Source organism: Carassius auratus, unplaced genomic scaffold (assembly GCF_003368295.1).
Source record: "Carassius auratus strain Wakin unplaced genomic scaffold, ASM336829v1 scaf_tig00014308, whole genome shotgun sequence".
Taxonomy (NCBI): Eukaryota; Metazoa; Chordata; class Actinopteri; order Cypriniformes; family Cyprinidae; genus Carassius; species Carassius auratus.
The window spans coordinates 522628-540815 of NW_020524488.1; the positions used below are offsets into that span (position 1 = coordinate 522628).

Here is an 18188-nt window from a genome sequence, read left to right on the forward strand (position 1 = left end):
GGAATTGGAAAGAAGAACACTTTGGTGTGAGTCAGCCATTTGGAAGATATCCCATTGTGGGGTCACAGGGTCACCACAGCTTAAAGTAGATCTGTTGACCTCTTAGTCTCCAGACTGTGAAAGTGTTTGTTTAGGTTCCATGGCCTGGAAGTCAATGTTTTATTTGGACACGCTCTACCCTTGCCTTGAAAACAGTGTTTCTATCGCTGGAGATAATCCATCATTCCCTATTCACTGTTGGGAATACACAGTTATAGATTTACAGGTTAGAGCAGTGCTTTAAGGGTCATTCCATTCCATATTTATCCAATATATTAGGCATTAACGGACATAGGGTGCATGCGAATATACATTGTAATTAGAATAATTATATATATACTAGAAAGAAAGTCACATAGGCTTATATGATAGCCAAGAGTGTAAAAAAACTCAGATTGTAATTAAAATAGTAATAATATAAAGCCTCAATTATGAGAAATAATGTTGCTATTGTAAAAACTAATATTACAAAATAGAAGTGGTCACAATTTGACAGATCATAGCAAACGAATGTTAAGATAAAGTCACAATTAGGAGAAAGTAAACTGAAATGGCGTAATAGTCACAAGATATAAACTCGCAATTCTGAAAAACAAATTTGAAACTGCAACATAAAATCAAAATGTGCAATTTTGAAATATTGTCACATTGAGAGATATAAACTTGCAATTTTTAAAATCTAATCTGATATTGTAATATAAAACCACCATGACGAGAAATAAATGGTCAATTTTAAGATGCAAAGACACACTGTGAAATATAAAGTCATGGGTTTAATTATCTGTGGGAAATAATGCACAATTATGAGAGAAATTGAATCATAACTGCAAAATAAATTGCAATTGCCTTACCATTTTTTTCATATGTTTGGAGTCACATAAAGTGGGTAATTGTATTTAATTTTGCAGTGAACTAGTTTCAAGTCAACAGATTGACTGTACTGCATTTCAGGAATTACCATTATATCACTACCCACTCATTCACGGTCATCCGTACATGCAGGATGAATACACGTGGAATGTATTAAAAAGTCATCTAAAACAGTGTTGTGTATTAATGGTGGAGTAATGTTATCAGTCCTCGAGTGTGCATTATATGCAGCTACTTATTATGGAGAGCTAGTACTAAATCACCATTAGTAACCTCTGATACCAAAAAGAAGATTCCACCCCCACTAATGCTTCACAAATACTAGCAAGCTAGATAAATATCCACAAGGCTGTTTTTCCAACCAGCTCCATTCATTCAATGAAAAAACATGCACTAAGCAAGCTCTGATAAAGTCTTTATAAAAAGAATAATTCTATATCTCCCAAAGTTTAAAATGAGTGATAATTTTGTTTCAATAAAGAAAAATTCCCAGGTGTAACATGTTTGTTTACTGTTTGTTTTCCCTCCCAAACCTTTTTGAAATATGCTAAGAATCTAGTGTGTAGAGCGCAAGCTGTAGTCTGAGGTTTAATACAACAGTAATTTGTCATGAATGGAAGTTTGTGTGGCCCCAAGTCTTTGGATCTTCTCTGCAGTCTAGACAGCACTCTAAGATGGCAACCTGGACCCACGATGAGCGTACAAATTACTCTCAGTGTAGTCTGCGACTCTCATGCACTCACTCAGGCGATGATCCAGTTGTCTGGTACTGCCATTTCCACTTCAATAAGAAGCCAGCTACGCTCTCTCTCATTCATGCACACATCAAGACACTTCCATCATTTATTCTAATGTCAACACAAAAACAAAACAATGCATCCCTGTTCAAGCCCACAACCGTGCTGAGACAGAGAGAGGTTTAAACAAATCAGACATTAAATCTGCTTCAATTAGCAGTCTACCAGAGAATGAGTAAGGAAACGCTCACAGATCTCTTAGAAATTTTTAGGGAAACACTCTTAGGTGTAAAATGTGTTGTGTCACCTAAAGCACAAAGGCATACACACAGGTGGAGAGGAAACTAGGGGTGTTGATCAAGAAAATGTGTTTCATGACATGCTGAAAATAACTCAAATTAATCATAGAGATCAATATTTACTACAAAAAAAAAAATCAAGCTAATTACACAATTTAATTGGTACAGGATTTAACGCTTTGAAAAAAAGGGCACTCTTAAGGACATGGTTCACCTGAAAATTTTAATTTTGACCCATATCCTTTCACCCATATGTTGTTCTAAACCCATCTGACTGTGTTTTCTTCTGTGAAACACAAAATAAGATTTTAATAATAAATGTGCATCCATTGGTGAATTCAATACAATTGCAGTATAACATTGCAGTATAACACTTTAACAGAAAATAAAAAACTCAAAAGTGTCAGTAAAACTATATCCGGCTTGCTGATCATTTCAAATGTTTTGAACCATTTTGATGAAAAACAACTTGATTTTTACAATTATTCATTTAACATTCATTAAATATTTAAGCAACTTTACAGTAAAACTGTTGCAAATGCCACTGTTTTTCTCATGCTTCACTCTCCTGTCTAGGTGGCAGATGAGCTATTCCTAATTCTTCTGGCATTTGAATAATTTCATAATAATAATTTTATTAATTTGATAGGTAAAAATGTATAGCTTGAATGCACTCTAAGTCGCTTTGGATAAAAGTGTCTGCTAAATGCATAAATTAAATTAAAATCAATTATTTTTTATTTAATTTAATTAAATTTTTAAATTTAAATGGCAGTTGGTAAACTATCATAACAGGAATCAAAGTTTGGGGTCGGTAAGATTATTTAAAATATTAATGCTGTGAAATATTATTACAAATTAAAATGACAGTTTTTAAAGTTTATATATTTTCAAATGTAATTTATTCCTGTGTTGGCAAAGCTGCATTACCTCAGTCTTCGGTGACACAAGATCTTTCAGAAATTATCTTAATATGCTGATTTTGCATCAAGAAACATTTATTATTGACAGATGTTGAAAACAGTTGTGCTGCTGCTTAACAGATTACATACAGATCAAAGCTTTTCACTTAATTGCACTTAATTACCATTTTAAATTAATGGCCCTAACAAATATCGAAATACTTTTTCGAATAAAGGGAGCATAACAGTGTGCAGATCTTTTTTTATGCTATTTGATTTACCCTTTGATCTTGCACCTGGGCAAGACTTTTTTGGATGTGTGTATTTCCACTTTTTCTTTATGCCTAAAAAATATCAGAACAAAGGTGCAGCTCGGGATCAGACAAACAGACAACAATATTCATCTAGTCAACAGACATACATGTTTTATTAGTTTTTTTATGGGCCTTAGGACAGGACTGAAAATTAGCCCTATTAAAGCATGGATGCATGCAGATGAAGATGTGTGAAAAGCAGCCCAAACAGCATCAGCATTGCATTAAAATACATTCAGTCTACAAAACAAAACAACACAATATCAAAGCTTTGATCTTTGCTCACATATACTCTCTCTTTCTCTCTCCATAAGTCAAAGGTTTGGAAATTGAGAGCTTGTTTGTGAGGGATGGAGGAAAGGAATGGTGATTGAGTGACAGCAGTAAAAGGCTCCCTGGCCTGTCCACTCTGATGAAACCTGTTCGCCTATTCAGCAGTGTAGGTTGGAGTGTGTATCCGCTGAAAACATCCCAGGAGAGGTCAATGCAAGGGTTGTATTTGCACTGTCAGACATTAACAGACATACACACAGTCACAAACCCAGATAGTGTGTTTGTCACTCCATCTCAGTGTCAGTGTCACCACAGTTAAGAAGAGACTGGCAGAAGGACACAGGGTCATCCATAGGAGCCAGACCGCAGAAGCCCACCAAAAGGTAAGACCACAAATTAAAAAGCGGGTTAAGAAAACACTCTTGTGTGAATGACAGAAGAAGAGCAAGAGTTTGTCACATCTTAGAGCCTTTGTTCATAAACACTGTTTCATCTCAACTGATTCTTCTCAGTTTTTGCTTTTTCAGTCTGGGAGCTCCTGTATTCACCCAGTGAACACTGTCAGAGCTGGTCTGTGACAAATGAGTGAAAGGAACTGCAGACTTGACTGAGTAGGACTGGGAATTGAGAACTGCTCCATTTAAAATATTAACACCAGAATCAAATTTGTTTCATGGTGTTCTAACAGTTCCTGAACATCGTTAAATAAATTTGTTAACAGCTTAAAACATAGTTGTTTGAATGTTATAGGTCAACGAAAATAGTTAAACTATAGCAATTTGATTGATGCGTTATAACTATGAATGTTTTCAACTCAGCTGCATATCTAAAGAACGCTGGTAGTTCGTCATTGACTTCAATTCATACTCGGAAAGTTGAAGCCTGCATTGCATTATCCGCGCTAATCACATGCAACACAAACACATAACAGTGCTAGTGTCATCCGATTCCCAGATGAACGACTCTAGATGCCGTTTTTTTTCACTGAACTGAGTCACAAACTCATCAATCTTAAATGGCCCACTACAGAATAATTCCAAATTGTTTACTGAAAATCTGATTTACTAACTTGATGAACTGCTGATCATTACTATTAATTAAACTTTATTAAAATACACATAAATTGTTTTTTTTTTTACAATAACAATGTCATGAATACATTAGACTATTACCAGAGAATACATCATATTACCATATAAAACAATAATACTGTACAAAACAAGATTACTAATAGGCTATAGGCTCAGGATTGTGGTTAGTTTTTATATGTGTTTTGGTCATTATAATGTTTATTTATTATTATTATTTATTTAACGCAGAAATCATAATGGTAGATTATTGCCGCTATCACTTATGCCATAAAAATTGCACAGACAAAGACATATGTTTTTATATTTACTGTTGTTCACTGTGATAATTACATTGTACGTAATTAGTGCATCATGTAATTAGGTTTTGTCTTATATTTCTATCATATAATAAGCGATATCACAAGCAGTGAGCACTGTTTTTGTCCTGAATTGCACGAGTGCAAATTAGATTTTTGACAACAGTTCAGTAAGTTAATATTGTATTATATTTTATACACAATATTGTCTGCTTTTGCCAACGAAAATATTACCTATTTTTAAGTCCACGGCAAATCTGTTGAGCATCTCAGAGCAACACAGAGGTGTTTAGATTAGGAATCAATTTGCATTTTGAATGAATTCATTACGTATGGTAACCCTTGTTCCCTGAAGGAGGGAACGGAGTCGTCACATTGATGACCGTCGAAATTGGGATATCGTTTCAGTAGACCAGTCTACTTCGAGTTTAAACTAAATGAGCCAATGCACATTGGCATGCAATTATTGGATCCAGCTGCCGCGGATCACAGCGCAAGTATAGTAAGGCAGCGGGTGCAATGCATACCAGATTTCGCTGAGGAGCCGAGCAGGTGACCCGGCGGTTCAGCTGTGGTACAGCAACCGTGGCAACAGGACCGTTCCGTCCTTTAGGGAACGAGGGTTACCATACGTAACCGAGACGTTCCCTTTCAATCGGTCACTATCGATGTCTCATCGATGACCAACGAAATTCGGATCCCTACCAAAGTGCCATGGGTGCTGCCCCTTTCAGTGTAAGCCGGGGCTTGGAACAAGTAGGTCCACTCACCATTGTCAAACCACTACCTCACTAGGTGAGATTGGGTAACACTGGGAAAACGTACCCGTTACGCTTGGAACAGGGATGCTGCGGAAGCCCCATCCATCCCGAAGGAGTTTTCGGAAGCAAATACACATATAGCATCCATTTAAGTGTATACAGAGAAATTTGAGGTGATTAAAACCCTCTTGGAAAGGCAGAAGTCTGCCGGGGAAACACGGGCTCTAAGGCTATACCGTGTACAATACACATATGAGTACCGCTTAGGTCTCAATATGGAACCCAGCATTCCATGGTTCTCAAGAAATTCATCATGAAGACCTGTCGCCAGACGTTCTGCTGCGTCCAGCTGCCTAGGGTGATGGAGGATCTCAACAGGGTCTACAGTAAGGAGCAGTTTAAGCAAGCCGACACTAACCGGGGCCTCTCAGTGCCCCTACCCATTTTGGTGTCTCAGTGCCACTACACCAAGGCTTTAGAACCTAGCAAATGTGTTAGGGGTCACCCAGCCCGCAGCTCTACAAATATCTGTCAGCGAGGCACCACGAGCCAGCGCCCAGGAGGATGCAACAATTCTAGTTGAGTGAGCTCGCAACCTGAACGGGCAGGGCACACCCTGTGCCTGATAAGCCAGGGCTATGGCATCCATAATCCAGTGGGCCAGACACAGTTGAGCAGAACGATACTAACGCTCGGCTCCGAAGCGAAAAGCTCATATGCATTGCACCTGCCGCCTTATTATACTCACGCTGTGATCAGCGGCAGCTGGATGCAATAATTAAAAAATAGATTGGTCTATCGAAGTGATATCCCAATTTCGTCAGTCATCGACGTGACGTTGAGAGTGACCGACTGAAAGGGAACCAATAATACAAAGGCCCATTCATAAAGAGAGCCATTACTTTAGTCCTGATTGAATCAGCCATTTCTTTCAATGAAGCGAATGAATGAATGACTCAATGACTCATGAAGACATTTACCACCAACTGCTGGAAGTTTTAGCAAAGTAGTTGTCTCTCAACAGCTTTGTTTTAGTTTATTTCATAAAAAAAGAAAATAATATTGATTAAAGGATAGTTCACCCAAAAATGTTGTTGTCATTTACTCACCCTCATGTTGTTTCAAACCTTACCTACTTTACTTAGTCTGCTATGTTCTTTTGCAGAGTTCATTAAAGAAGGTATTTATTGATGTTTTGGTAGCCAGTAACTTTAATTGCATAAACAAAAAAAATAATGAGATGTTTCTTTCTAAAGCTACTATTTGTATGTCTGCTTGATGCTTTTCTCATTTAAAACATAATAGCAAATTATTTTTTGTGTGTATTTGGGATTAATATTTATATATATATATATATTAATATATTTGCATAGGTAAACACAAGCAAAATCCATAGACAAATAAACAAGCATATGTGTTCAAGTGATGTTGAAAAGCTATCTTCTCTAGATGGCTTCTCTTCCTCCATCTCATGGGTCACAATAAAAATCGGGCAAATCAATAAATAATAAAATACAACTCACAATCATAAATGTGAAGGGCACTGTCACAACCTTCCCAGCAGTCACATAAAAATATTTATCAGTGTCACAGTTTTGACTGTTGTCTGTTTCTTCGTCTTTGGTCTGGAGAAGACAGGATGTCCTGTTAAATTTGTGGTTACAACAGAGATGGTACTGTCAATCAACTGAAAACTTTAATTGAATTAATGGCATCATATGGCGATTAGTAAATCTAATTAATTGCATAAATTAATGATTGCAGAGAAAATTGCTTAAATGAAGGCAATTCAAATACATTAGGCAATTAGTGTGACAAATCAGTTAAACAGACATTACAAAAAGATGATTTCAAAATAAATAAATATTGTTATTTAATATCAATGAACGTAATATTAATTTCACATAGATTGATTACATTGATTGTTTTTCACCTTTGTCCAAATATAGCTTGACAAGTCGCAAATAAAACTGCCTGTCTATATGCTGGTTTCACTGAGGCACAGCTGGCACTGATGACAGACTCTGACAGAGGCTTCCTCAAGAGAATGACCTGCAGGAGGCGAAAGGGGACGCGTCCTCTGAGGTACCGAAGAGAAAAGCAGCAGGGTGTTTCTCAGACGCTAAAAAACTGGTTCACACACTGTGAAAAGAAGGTTTCGTTTCAGACACTCACTTCCTCCATCATATTATGTAGAAATGAGGAATGTGTGACCTTTGCAGTGTAAATGAGTTCTGAATACGGAATTAGAGGCATCAAGCCAAGCACAGTATGACTGCTTCGTACAGTATGTGCATTGGATTACCTCTCGTGTCTTCTCTCTTTCTGTTTAGGTCAAATTGACATGACATGTCAGCCTGTCTGTGTCACCATTGTCTCTCATTTTCCTCCACTTTCATTTCCTGAGCCGTCTGAGGAAAATATGGGCTTGGGCCAGTTGGACCAATTCTGGCCGTAGTAATTATGTTTTGAGAGGGAGGCAAGGGCACTGACAAACTACTGATGATGGGTTACACTACCCCACTGTGGTCGCACTGAAAAACAGTGGCCTTTAGTGGTCATTGCTGGATACAGCTACTCACAATCCCACAGTTTTTGTTGTTTTTTCCTTAGCAATGGACGACAGCTGTCAATGCAGATCTCAATCTCCTCTGCTCCATCCTTCAATTTAAGAAGTAACAATTTTTTATGCTCAAGCCTGCATTAAAACTACTCCATGACAGTAAAGATCAAACAAGTTCAGCGTATGCTGCTGTGGCGCATTAAATAAACACCAAGTATCAATCTGAATGCAAGATGCACAGCGATCAGATGGAGTGAATAATCATTATTTAATGGTCTCGCATGGAAACCGTCTCCTCCCAGTCCTCTACTGTATATAAGGGCCAATTTGGCTTGACAGGTCATCAGATGAAGATGAAGGGTACTCCTGTTTTATTAAGCAACACTGACATAAACATCCAACACACATCTTTGACTGCAGAAGAGATTTTAAAAGCCACCGCTTTCCACATAATGGATGTGAAGCCCTCTCAGGTCGCAAGTCTACAGGGTTGAGGAAAGAAAACATGCAGATTGCTGCTGTGTGGTGCGAAAGGCTAAATGACATAATTGGTCTCGCTCTTTGCCCAAATTCGCGCACCATGAATTAGCTGCATTAGTGTAAACACTGAGCTTTGGACAGGCATGACACGGTTTTGTTTTTGATTAATTGTATTTGATAACGTGTCTCACTGTTAGACATGATTATTACATCAATGATGTAATTAGCATGTGTGTTGGAGTTCTCCCATGAATGCGGGAGCCTCTTTGACAGGTTTTAGCAGAACATATTACAGCTGTAGTGTTTTTGGATGTACAATTTCCATAAAACGTTTCTGTTTGACACTGGCTAAATGCATTAGTTTGTTCATTTTCTCTCTTTCTCTCTTTTTTCTCATTCTTTATTCTGTTTTCCTGACTCTTGTTCTCTGTTCCCCTTTGGCTAATAGTGACCAGGATGAATAAGTGACACTAGAATAATAGTCAGGAGAGAGAAGAAGAGTAATTATGAGGTCAAGGGGGTTTTATGCAGAGCATATAAAGCCCCTTGTAGAAATCAGGTCCGAAGGGCAACAAAGGACAAGAGGTGATAGAGACATGAAGATGAAAATACTGATCTCAGAAAGACAATTACAATACACAGAGCCAGTGATTGGGAAGCTGCAATCTGCTTTGACAACATAACATGTCAAGCTACAAACTTCTTATTTGTCCAAGCAAATAAACTGCAGGACAAACTGCACTTCTGAAGAAGTAGAAAGTTACAAGCTAAAAAAAAGGGGGCAGGTCGAATAAAGGCCACAATTAGCAGCATTTATTAATGTCACATTTGTATTCATTCTAGTGAACTGGTTCAACTTAAATCCTCCTCTTCTCTTATGTGGCTTTAGAAAGTTTGGTTAATTCTAGTGAATTCAGTTTGATCTACAATGTTGGGGAATGTTAAATTTAAAAGTAATTTGTTCACACTTTATTTTAGGGGCCAATTCACACTATTAACTAACCATTATATTACTTTTGCCGCAATTAACTCCTTATTTGATGCTTACTTACATTTTATAAGGTAGTTGTTAAGTTTAGGGAATTGGGTAGGATTATGGATGTCATGCATTATATGTACTTTATAAGCACTAATAAACAGCCAATATGTTAATAATAGGCATGCTAATAAGCAGCTAGTTATCAGTGTGAATTGGACTCTATACTAAAGTGTTACCGTAATGAATTACAATATTGCGTTACTCCCTAAAATAGTAACTAATTACGTTACTTTGTTGGATCGCTGAAGGTCAGCAGTATTATTCATTTTGAGGAATAATGAATGTGTTTTTGTGCAAGTGAGACAAGTAACTGCATGTTCACATTTAGTCTAGAACTACAGTAACAATCATGTTACACACACACACAATGTCTCTGCACCTTTTCCTGATTTCTTTCACCATGGGGACAAAAGAGCTGAAAGTCAATAAATCGGAAAACAAAGTAACTCTCATTCGAAAAAGTAGATCCAATATTTTATTTTTTATTTTTTATTATTAAAAAGTATTGCATTACTTAATAGTTACTTGAAAAAAGTAATCTGATCACTGATTACATTACCCCAAACACTGTGTTTCTTCGACTTTGGAGGTATTCTAGGTTTTTATTTATATTTTGTTTAAATGTATCTTTTCAAGTTCACTACAGTACATTTAACAGGAAAATACTATTTACAAATTTCATATTTAATCCAATGCATTACTTGCGGATTTGTAATTGTTTGTGAAATTTACTAGTTTCGGAGTTTCTACATAAATTTTATTCAGTGTATTTCACAAAGATCCACCACTTGGGAGATTTCTGCTCTCGCACACTGACGGGGGCAATATCTTTTTAAATATATAACAATCAAAAGACATAATGATCAGACGCAATCAGAGCAGTATTTATCTGGTACAAAAATAATAAGATTGTCAATTAGGATGACAACTAGAAAATGAGACCTCATACTTCAAACCAATAATTATACAGCAAACCAAAGTCCCTTTAAGGCCATTATTTTCTTCTCAAGGACTACTTTGTGTCCAGGGTTAAAAAGAGGGGTGTAGGTGGGTTAACACCATTTGCTAGTGCAGAACTATGGTAATATGAGTCGCAGATGTAAGATTACACCATAATAAAAAGAGAGGGAGAAAGCGACATATCAGATAGCATGCCCACACTCACACACACACATACAGTATAGACCAAAAGTTTGGACACACCTTCTCATTCAAAGAGTAAAATTACTATATTTTCATGACTATGGAAATTGTAGAGTCACACTGAAGGCATCAAGGGCTATTTGACCAAGAAGGAGAGTGATGGGGTGCTGCGCCAGATGACCTGGCCTCCACAGTCACCGGACCTGAACCCAATCGAGGAGATTTAGGGGTGAGCTGAGCTGAACCGCAGACAGAAGGCAAAAGGTTCAACAAGTGCTAAGCATCTCTCAGGGAACTCCTTCAAGACTGTTGGAAGACCATTTCAGGTGACTACCTCTTGAAGCTCATCAAGAGAAAGCCAAGAGTGTGCAAAGCAGTAATCAAAGCAAAAGGTGGCTACTTTGAGGAACCTAAAATATGACATATTTTCAGTTGTTTCACACTTGTTTTGTTATGTATATAATTCCATATATAATTCCACATGTGTTAATTCATAGTTTTGATGCCTTCAGTGTGAATCTACAATTTTCATAGTCATGAAAATACAGAAAACTCTTTAAATGAGAAGGTGTGTCCAAACTTTTGATCTGTACTGTACATACTGTATATACAAACTCATCTCAAATATTCACATTGCATCAATAATTAAATATCAATTCTTATTTCGCAATAGTATGTCTGTTTCAAAATTTGACCTCACTGAGTAATTGCTTGCATATTGTTTGTTAATCTGACATATTAGGCTAATTGTTGACATACAGGTGAAGCCTAGAGAAAACTATACAAGTCAGTTCATCAAAAATGATATAAATAGACATTTTAACCTGCAAAGGAGCTGAACATTTTTTTTTTTTCTTTTTTCGAGCTGTCACATTTCGAGCTGCAGGTAGCAGTGTCAGACACACCTGGTCTGTAGGGTCACTGCAGGAGACAGATAGAGAGGGGAAAGGGTGAAATGAAACCCCATAAAGGATCTAAACGCAAGAACAAAACACCATTGCAGCATACGAGAAGCGGAGAGAAAGAGACCCTACCTGGATCAAGATCAAAGGAAGGGTTGCAGTTATGATCAGCACTTGTTGAACAGAGAGGTATGTAAAATAGAGGGTGAAAGGAAGGAGAGGGCTCCCAGTTATATCACACTCTCTTAAAGAGCTTCACATCAGTTGTGCATTACACTGGACACACCTTGGGCCTTTCTCAGCCAGTGAAGATTGATCCTGAGAGACAGACACACTTGCAATCTGCGGTGACTACAGACAAAGGTCAAAGAAGTCGAGATAGACATATACCTGGCAGGCTGTCAGGATGATGCAGCAGATTCTTCAGGATATGTATATAGAACCTCAGCTGTTGTCTGAACTCCACGAAGAACAGAAACAGATCCTCTTCTATAAAATTCGGGAGGAGCAGGTGAGGCGCTGGAACGAGAGGGAGAGAAGAGACCCCAGCCATGCTTTGAAAAAAAAGAGTGAGTCCAAGGTTCATTTTGTACCTTTATTTGATGAGTTATACAAATGACACATGAATGTTTTTATTAAAGTGGTTATAGGAAGTATTTTGACATTTAAGTCACTTATAAAAATGTATGAATGTCTTTGCATTAAATAACAACTTACCAAACCAAGTGGTATTTATTAAAGAAAGATAACTCAAGCACACTTTTCAAACCAAACTTTGAATTTATTACGCAATGCATGATTACACATAAATGTTTTCCTGTAATGTTATGTCCATTACTGTAATTATTTTGCACTACCATTCAAAAGTTTGGGGTCAGTCCACCAAAGCTGCATTTATTTGATCAAAATTACAGTTTATTACAAAATATTAGTACTACTAAAAGTAATACTGTTTTATATTTTACTATTTTATCAAATGCAATTTATCGTGTGATGGCAAAGCTGAATTTTCATCAGCCATTACTCTTCAGTGTCACACGATCCTTTCAGAAATTATTTTAATACGCTGATTTGGTGCTCAAGAATAATTTAGTATTTTTAGCAATTCTAAAAACATTTGTGCTGTTTAATATTTTTGTGATGCATTTTTTCAGTATTCTTTGATGAATAGAAAGTTCAAAAGAACAGCATTTATTTGAAACAGACATATTTTGTTTCAGTCACTTTAGACCAGTTTAATGCATCCTTGCTGAATAAAAGTAGTAATTTATTTTGATCATCATTGTAAAGTATTTGTATGAAACATTTTACAGGTTTATTTTATTTTGCCCTTTTAAGTAGTTAAATCATATGGAAATAGAAAACAATTTCTTCATAGATTGTGTTGTGAGGTTAAAGTGTGTAATTTTGTTCCATTAGCATTACCAAATTAAAATGCAGAAATAATAATTGCTTTAAAACTCCACAAAACCAATGTTGCTGCATAGGGCCGGCTCATATGCTGAAGGTTTATATCATTTAGGTTTACATTATATTGCAAGTGCAATCTTCCTGCATCACTGATTGTGTGTGCTGACAGTTACGGTTACCTTGTTTTCAAAAGTTCTTACACTATCTTATTCAGTTGTCATGTTACTGCAGTGCAAAGGATCCCAGTAGGATAATCTCTTCCAGTTTTGTCGCGCTGTCTGTGTTATTTTGTCTTCATCTTACCTGAACACGGTCTGATGGGTCTTGAAAGTGGAAGAAATCGTTTTTTGTTTTGTTTTGTTTTTTCATATTTGTTGTTTGCTGTCTCTTCCCAGGTGACCGCAGAGGCATTCAGTGGCTTCTGGGCTCAGATGGAGAGGTTTGGGTATGGGCAATGGGGGAGGCCCCGGGGGACAAGCTCTTTGAAGACATTGTGGAAGAACTGATGGAGGAGAGAGCAAGGAAGCAGGCCCAGCAAGAGACGCAGGAACTCCGGTGAGAGAACCATGGGACAGGATGAAGGGATGGGAGCAATGGGACACTAGGGGTGGGTGAAGATTGACAGATGTGATTGAGCTAAAAATTGAGAGAGGGGGCTGAGAGGAGGGGGGTGTCAGGGTAATAATGATAGAAGTGTAGGGAGATGGAAAGTGCATAACTCATCCCCTGCTGAATTTCCTGAGGCGTGTGAAGGAGGCAGAGATTGAAAAGAAGTTTCGAGATGCCATGGCGAAGGAAAAGGCTCGATTCATGGCAGAAAAATGGAAGGAGGAGACAGATGACAGAAAGGCAGCCAAGCAGGAAGCAGAGGAAGATCGCATTAGAGAGGAACTGAAGGTGGGATTGGCTGGAGTGTTCCTTTGAGTAAATGACAAAAACACAGAATACTGTATGCATCTTTTGAAAGGGTGACACAGTTCTAAACAAAACATCAAATACAGCATCATGCCATCTGTCCACTCAGATAATAAAGCCAAGTGGATTTTGAAGTACACTTGTCCTCATTAAAAAGTTTTACAAATAAAGACATGAATAGTGCTTTTGAAAAATGATGAAAAATTATTTTGTATAACTCACATTTCTAAAAACATTTCTAATTATGAGACATCTGGCCAGTGCAGCACAAGTAAAACAACAACAACAAAAAATAGAGTACATACACTATAACTAAATCAATACAGCAAATTTGTACTAGAAATAAAATAAACGTTAACTGAAAAAATATATAATAAAATCAAATATAAAAAAGCTTGAACTTATTTTATTTCAGCTAGTTGCCAAACAATAATTCTTGTTTTTTTTTAGTTTAACTTTATTTACTAAAATATCTAAAACCTAAACTTAAATAAAAATATATAAAAAGTATATAAACAAATACATATTATTATTATTATTATTATTATTATTATTTAATAATAACTATATATTAAATAATAATAATAATAAAAACTACAATTACTAAAATTGCATCTAAAATTAAAACAGATAAATAAAAATCAAAACTAATTTGTAAATTAATAAAAAGAATAACAGTATCTCAATTCTTCTAAAATAACACTGGTTGGTCTAGATTAACATGTACACATAAGAATCACTAATCTATTTTTTTTCATGGGTGACTGCTACTAATTGTAACTACTATTGAAGCACCCTGTATAATAAATCTACAACCCCCAAAAATTAGCATAACCATTGTGATTTCAACAGCTCAGTTGTGGCAAAAGACCTAATATTTAAGGGTCCTTGCATTTATTCTTCAACCAGGTCTTTAGTCATAGTCTCATAATAGAGTTTGAGGTTAATTAAGCTTAATTACTAAGTTTTCCATTTTCTGAGAATGAATTATTTAAAAGATGGCGACCTCTCAGAATGTAGATAGTGATCTCTGAGACCCAAGGCCAACATTGGAACGCCTGATCTATAATAGGGTTGAAAGCACTGATGTTTGGGTTAATGACATTGTCCAACAAATTAATCATTTATATTCGCATGCAGCTTAATGACACCAAAAATGAAAAAACTAAAGCAAGCTGGGGTGAAACTTCTGTGCCTTTGTGTTAGCAAGGGCTGATGCTTTCTCCTTTATTCACAGAAATGTGAGGAGGAAGAGAGACAGCGAGGCGAAGAAGAAATCCACCAAACGGAGGAGAGAAGAGCAAAGGAGCTGTACATCTCTCTGAAGCAGGAGGAAAAGAGGAGCGAGAGAGATGACAAAGAATGGCAGGAACAATGTGAGGGAACAAACAGAACGGAAAAGAAAATGGGTAGTTTGGCTGTTCTAAAACAAAGTAGCTCATTTCTTTTCAAATTCCACTGATTATAGTGCAACGCTCCAAGACGGCGGATGAGGAGATAAAGTGCAAGGCACGACGGGCTAGAGATGAATATAAGCGCCAGTCTCTGCGGGACATCCAGAAGGGCCTGGTGGCTGGACTTAGTGGCCTGTTTCATAAGATACACCTGAACAGATCTGGTCACATCCGACAGCACGGCGAGGTCACTGAATATCTGACCCCTCCAGCTGAGGCCACCCATTCACCTGCAGCAAGCTCGGGTCAACTTCCCTCAAGCCATTACAGGCACAGACAACACCAACGTTACAATAGTCCAGTCACACAGTCACTCACAGAATGGTAAAATCAATAATCAAATCAATAATAAATTATCTCGACCATAACCCATTTATATTTTTGCGAGTGTGATATTGTTTTATGGAACAATAAGTTATCTAAGTAAATTACATACTCTGGTCTTCAATGGCAGAATAAAGTGAAAAGAAATAATGATAGATTTGCATGCTGACTATCACAATACTGTCTTCCATTGCCTTTCAGCCCAGTTTGGATTCATCCACCCAGACCGAACTCTCGTGAGTCCATTATCCGCTGGTTTAAAGAGGAGCAGAGACCAAGACGAGCTGGATATGAGCGAAGTAGCAACACCATCGCACCCTGGTTCCACGGTAAAGACAGCTAGAACTTTCCTAAGGCTTTTTCACAGCTCACATCAGGCTTTAATAAAAGCAGCATGCTCTGACCTCCACACAAGAAGTAGACAGTGTCATGGAAGGATGATTTTGCAAACTAACATTAAAACGAACACAATAAACTATCAAAGGAAAGGATGCATCACATTTGACATATTGCTGAGTAAAATGACGGAACACAGAAATACTGACAATTTCTGAAAAATTATTATCAAATAAACATTTCATAACAGCAAGAAGTATGAAAAATTAAAGTTTGGGGTCAGTAATTCTTTTAAAGACTTTTTTTTAAAACAGAAATGAATTATTCCACAAGGACACATTAAATTGATTTCTTTTTTTAAATAATAGATGAAAGAGGCCAAATCTTGAATGAAAAATTACAAGCATAGGTGGAAAGCAAAAAAAAAAAAAAAAAAGGTTGAAAAAGACTATAAAAGATCGCAGACACATCATGAAAACTGTCTGTTAACCACTGACTGCGCTTCAAAAGGTCAGTGGGAAACAGGGTCAGCTGAAGTTGGATTTGAAATAGTTTGAACTTCAAGTAACATTACAACGTTTGACCGCACTAGGATACTGCTGACGCTGCACGTCAAAGAGTTCAGAGCAGTGGGGCAATGTTGACAGGAGTCGCATAAAACAGCCTCTGATGTATTTTTTAGAAATAGACTCCGAAGTTTAGTGGAAACGAGCAGTAGTTTATTGGTTGCAATGAAGGAAAGACATTGATTAAATCGAAAAAATTATAATGAAAGAGACCGAAAGGGGAAAAAGCAGGCAGACAGAAAAACTCAATAATTCAGCACTTGTGCCAGGATTATTGGAGCCCCAGTGTGTGGCCTCTGATTGGAAAATGATAAGATTAACGACTATTTGAGTGATGCTATTCGACCAGGAAACACAAGAGTGCTGCCAGCTTCGCTCTAAGATCAGAGCACAACACCTGCACTCTCACTCAATCTCTCTCCATATCTCCCTCGTCCCGTCTATCACTCTGCCTCATCCCTTCTCCGGCTCTCCATCTGTCTTTCTCACTGTCACCCGTCTCCTGCCTCTGCAGGAATAATATCACGGCAGGATTCAGAGGCTTTGCTAGTGAATGCGGCAGATGGCTGTTTCTTGGTCAGAGTGAGCGAACGGATCTGGGGCTACACGCTGTCCTACCGCACCACCTCAGGCTTTAAGCACTTCCTCATTGACGCATCGGGTGATTTTTACAGCTTCCTAGGTGTAGACCAGAACCGTCACGCCACCTTAGCTGACCTCATTGACTTCCATAAGGTAAGCTGGAACTTGTGTTTATCAAATTGTACAATTGTCGTAGGGTGACTGACAAACATGCTTATGGGGTCTGCTTTTCCTGAAGGAGGAAGTGATCACCACGTCTTCTGGAGAACTACTCCAGCACCCCTGCAAGCAGAGAAGCTCAACAGCTGATTATGGAGGGCTTTTTGAGTGATGGTTTCCCTTGTTGTGAAATTCAATTTGGCTACCATATCTCTTGCCTTCACATCCTTTCAACAGCACGGCACAGCTTTTATTTGTAGTCTGCCAAGCTTCTTCTGTGAAATGTAAATTTGCTTAGCAGGTTTAAAATGTGGGTGATAAAAAAATGATGCGGTCACATTACACTTTAATCATGCAGAATTAATTTAGACTCCAACGGGAGAATATAGGCAAAGGGAAATGATGTACCACCCTAACCCTTTTGTTTTAAATCAATAATAAATTATGATTTTAAAATATGCACTACAAGTCTTGTACTTATTTGTTCCAGCTCATCTCGGATCAGCCACATCAGAATGTCAGAATGAGAGTCCAAAAAGCTAATAAAAACAATCATTTAATGCTTTGTGAAGTGAAAAGCTGTGTATCCTTAATCCCTAATTATGGACAAAGCCCCTTAGTCCATCCCGTTGTCCTCTCACATCAAAATTTTTGGACTGTTTTCGCTTGTAAATGGTGCTTGACCTGTGCATATTTCACTCCTGATTCATACAAAATGACTTTTTTTTTAATG

At 37.3% G+C, this 18188-nt stretch overlaps 1 protein-coding gene across 1 annotated transcript; it reads left to right on the forward strand.

The window, feature by feature from the left end:
- The first annotated feature begins 1583 nt into the window (after positions 1 to 1583).
- Positions 1584 to 17913, forward strand: LOC113074340 (SH2 domain-containing protein 4B-like). Its single transcript, XM_026247164.1, has 9 exons — positions 1584 to 1675; positions 3733 to 3817; positions 13451 to 13674; positions 13863 to 14016; positions 15272 to 15410; positions 15503 to 15812; positions 16014 to 16141; positions 17229 to 17449; positions 17535 to 17913. The coding sequence occupies exons 1-9, from the start codon at positions 1584 to 1586 to the stop codon at positions 17625 to 17627; spliced, it is 1446 nt and encodes a 481-aa protein (XP_026102949.1). The 3' UTR covers positions 17628 to 17913.
- The last annotated feature ends 275 nt before the right edge of the window (positions 17914 to 18188 follow it).

Bases quoted from the DNA above. Each gene is read 5' to 3' on its own strand.
- LOC113074340 (XM_026247164.1), top strand. From the start codon at position 1,584: ATGGCAACCTGGACCCACGATGAGCGTACAAATTACTCTCAGTGTAGT. The intron at 1,676-3,732 runs GTACTGCCATTT...ACTCCATCTCAG, and splicing joins GGCGATGATCCAGTTGTCTG to TGTCAGTGTCACCACAGTTA. The intron at 3,818-13,450 runs GTAAGACCACAA...GGGTCTTGAAAG, and splicing joins CCGCAGAAGCCCACCAAAAG to TGGAAGAAATCGTTTTTTGT.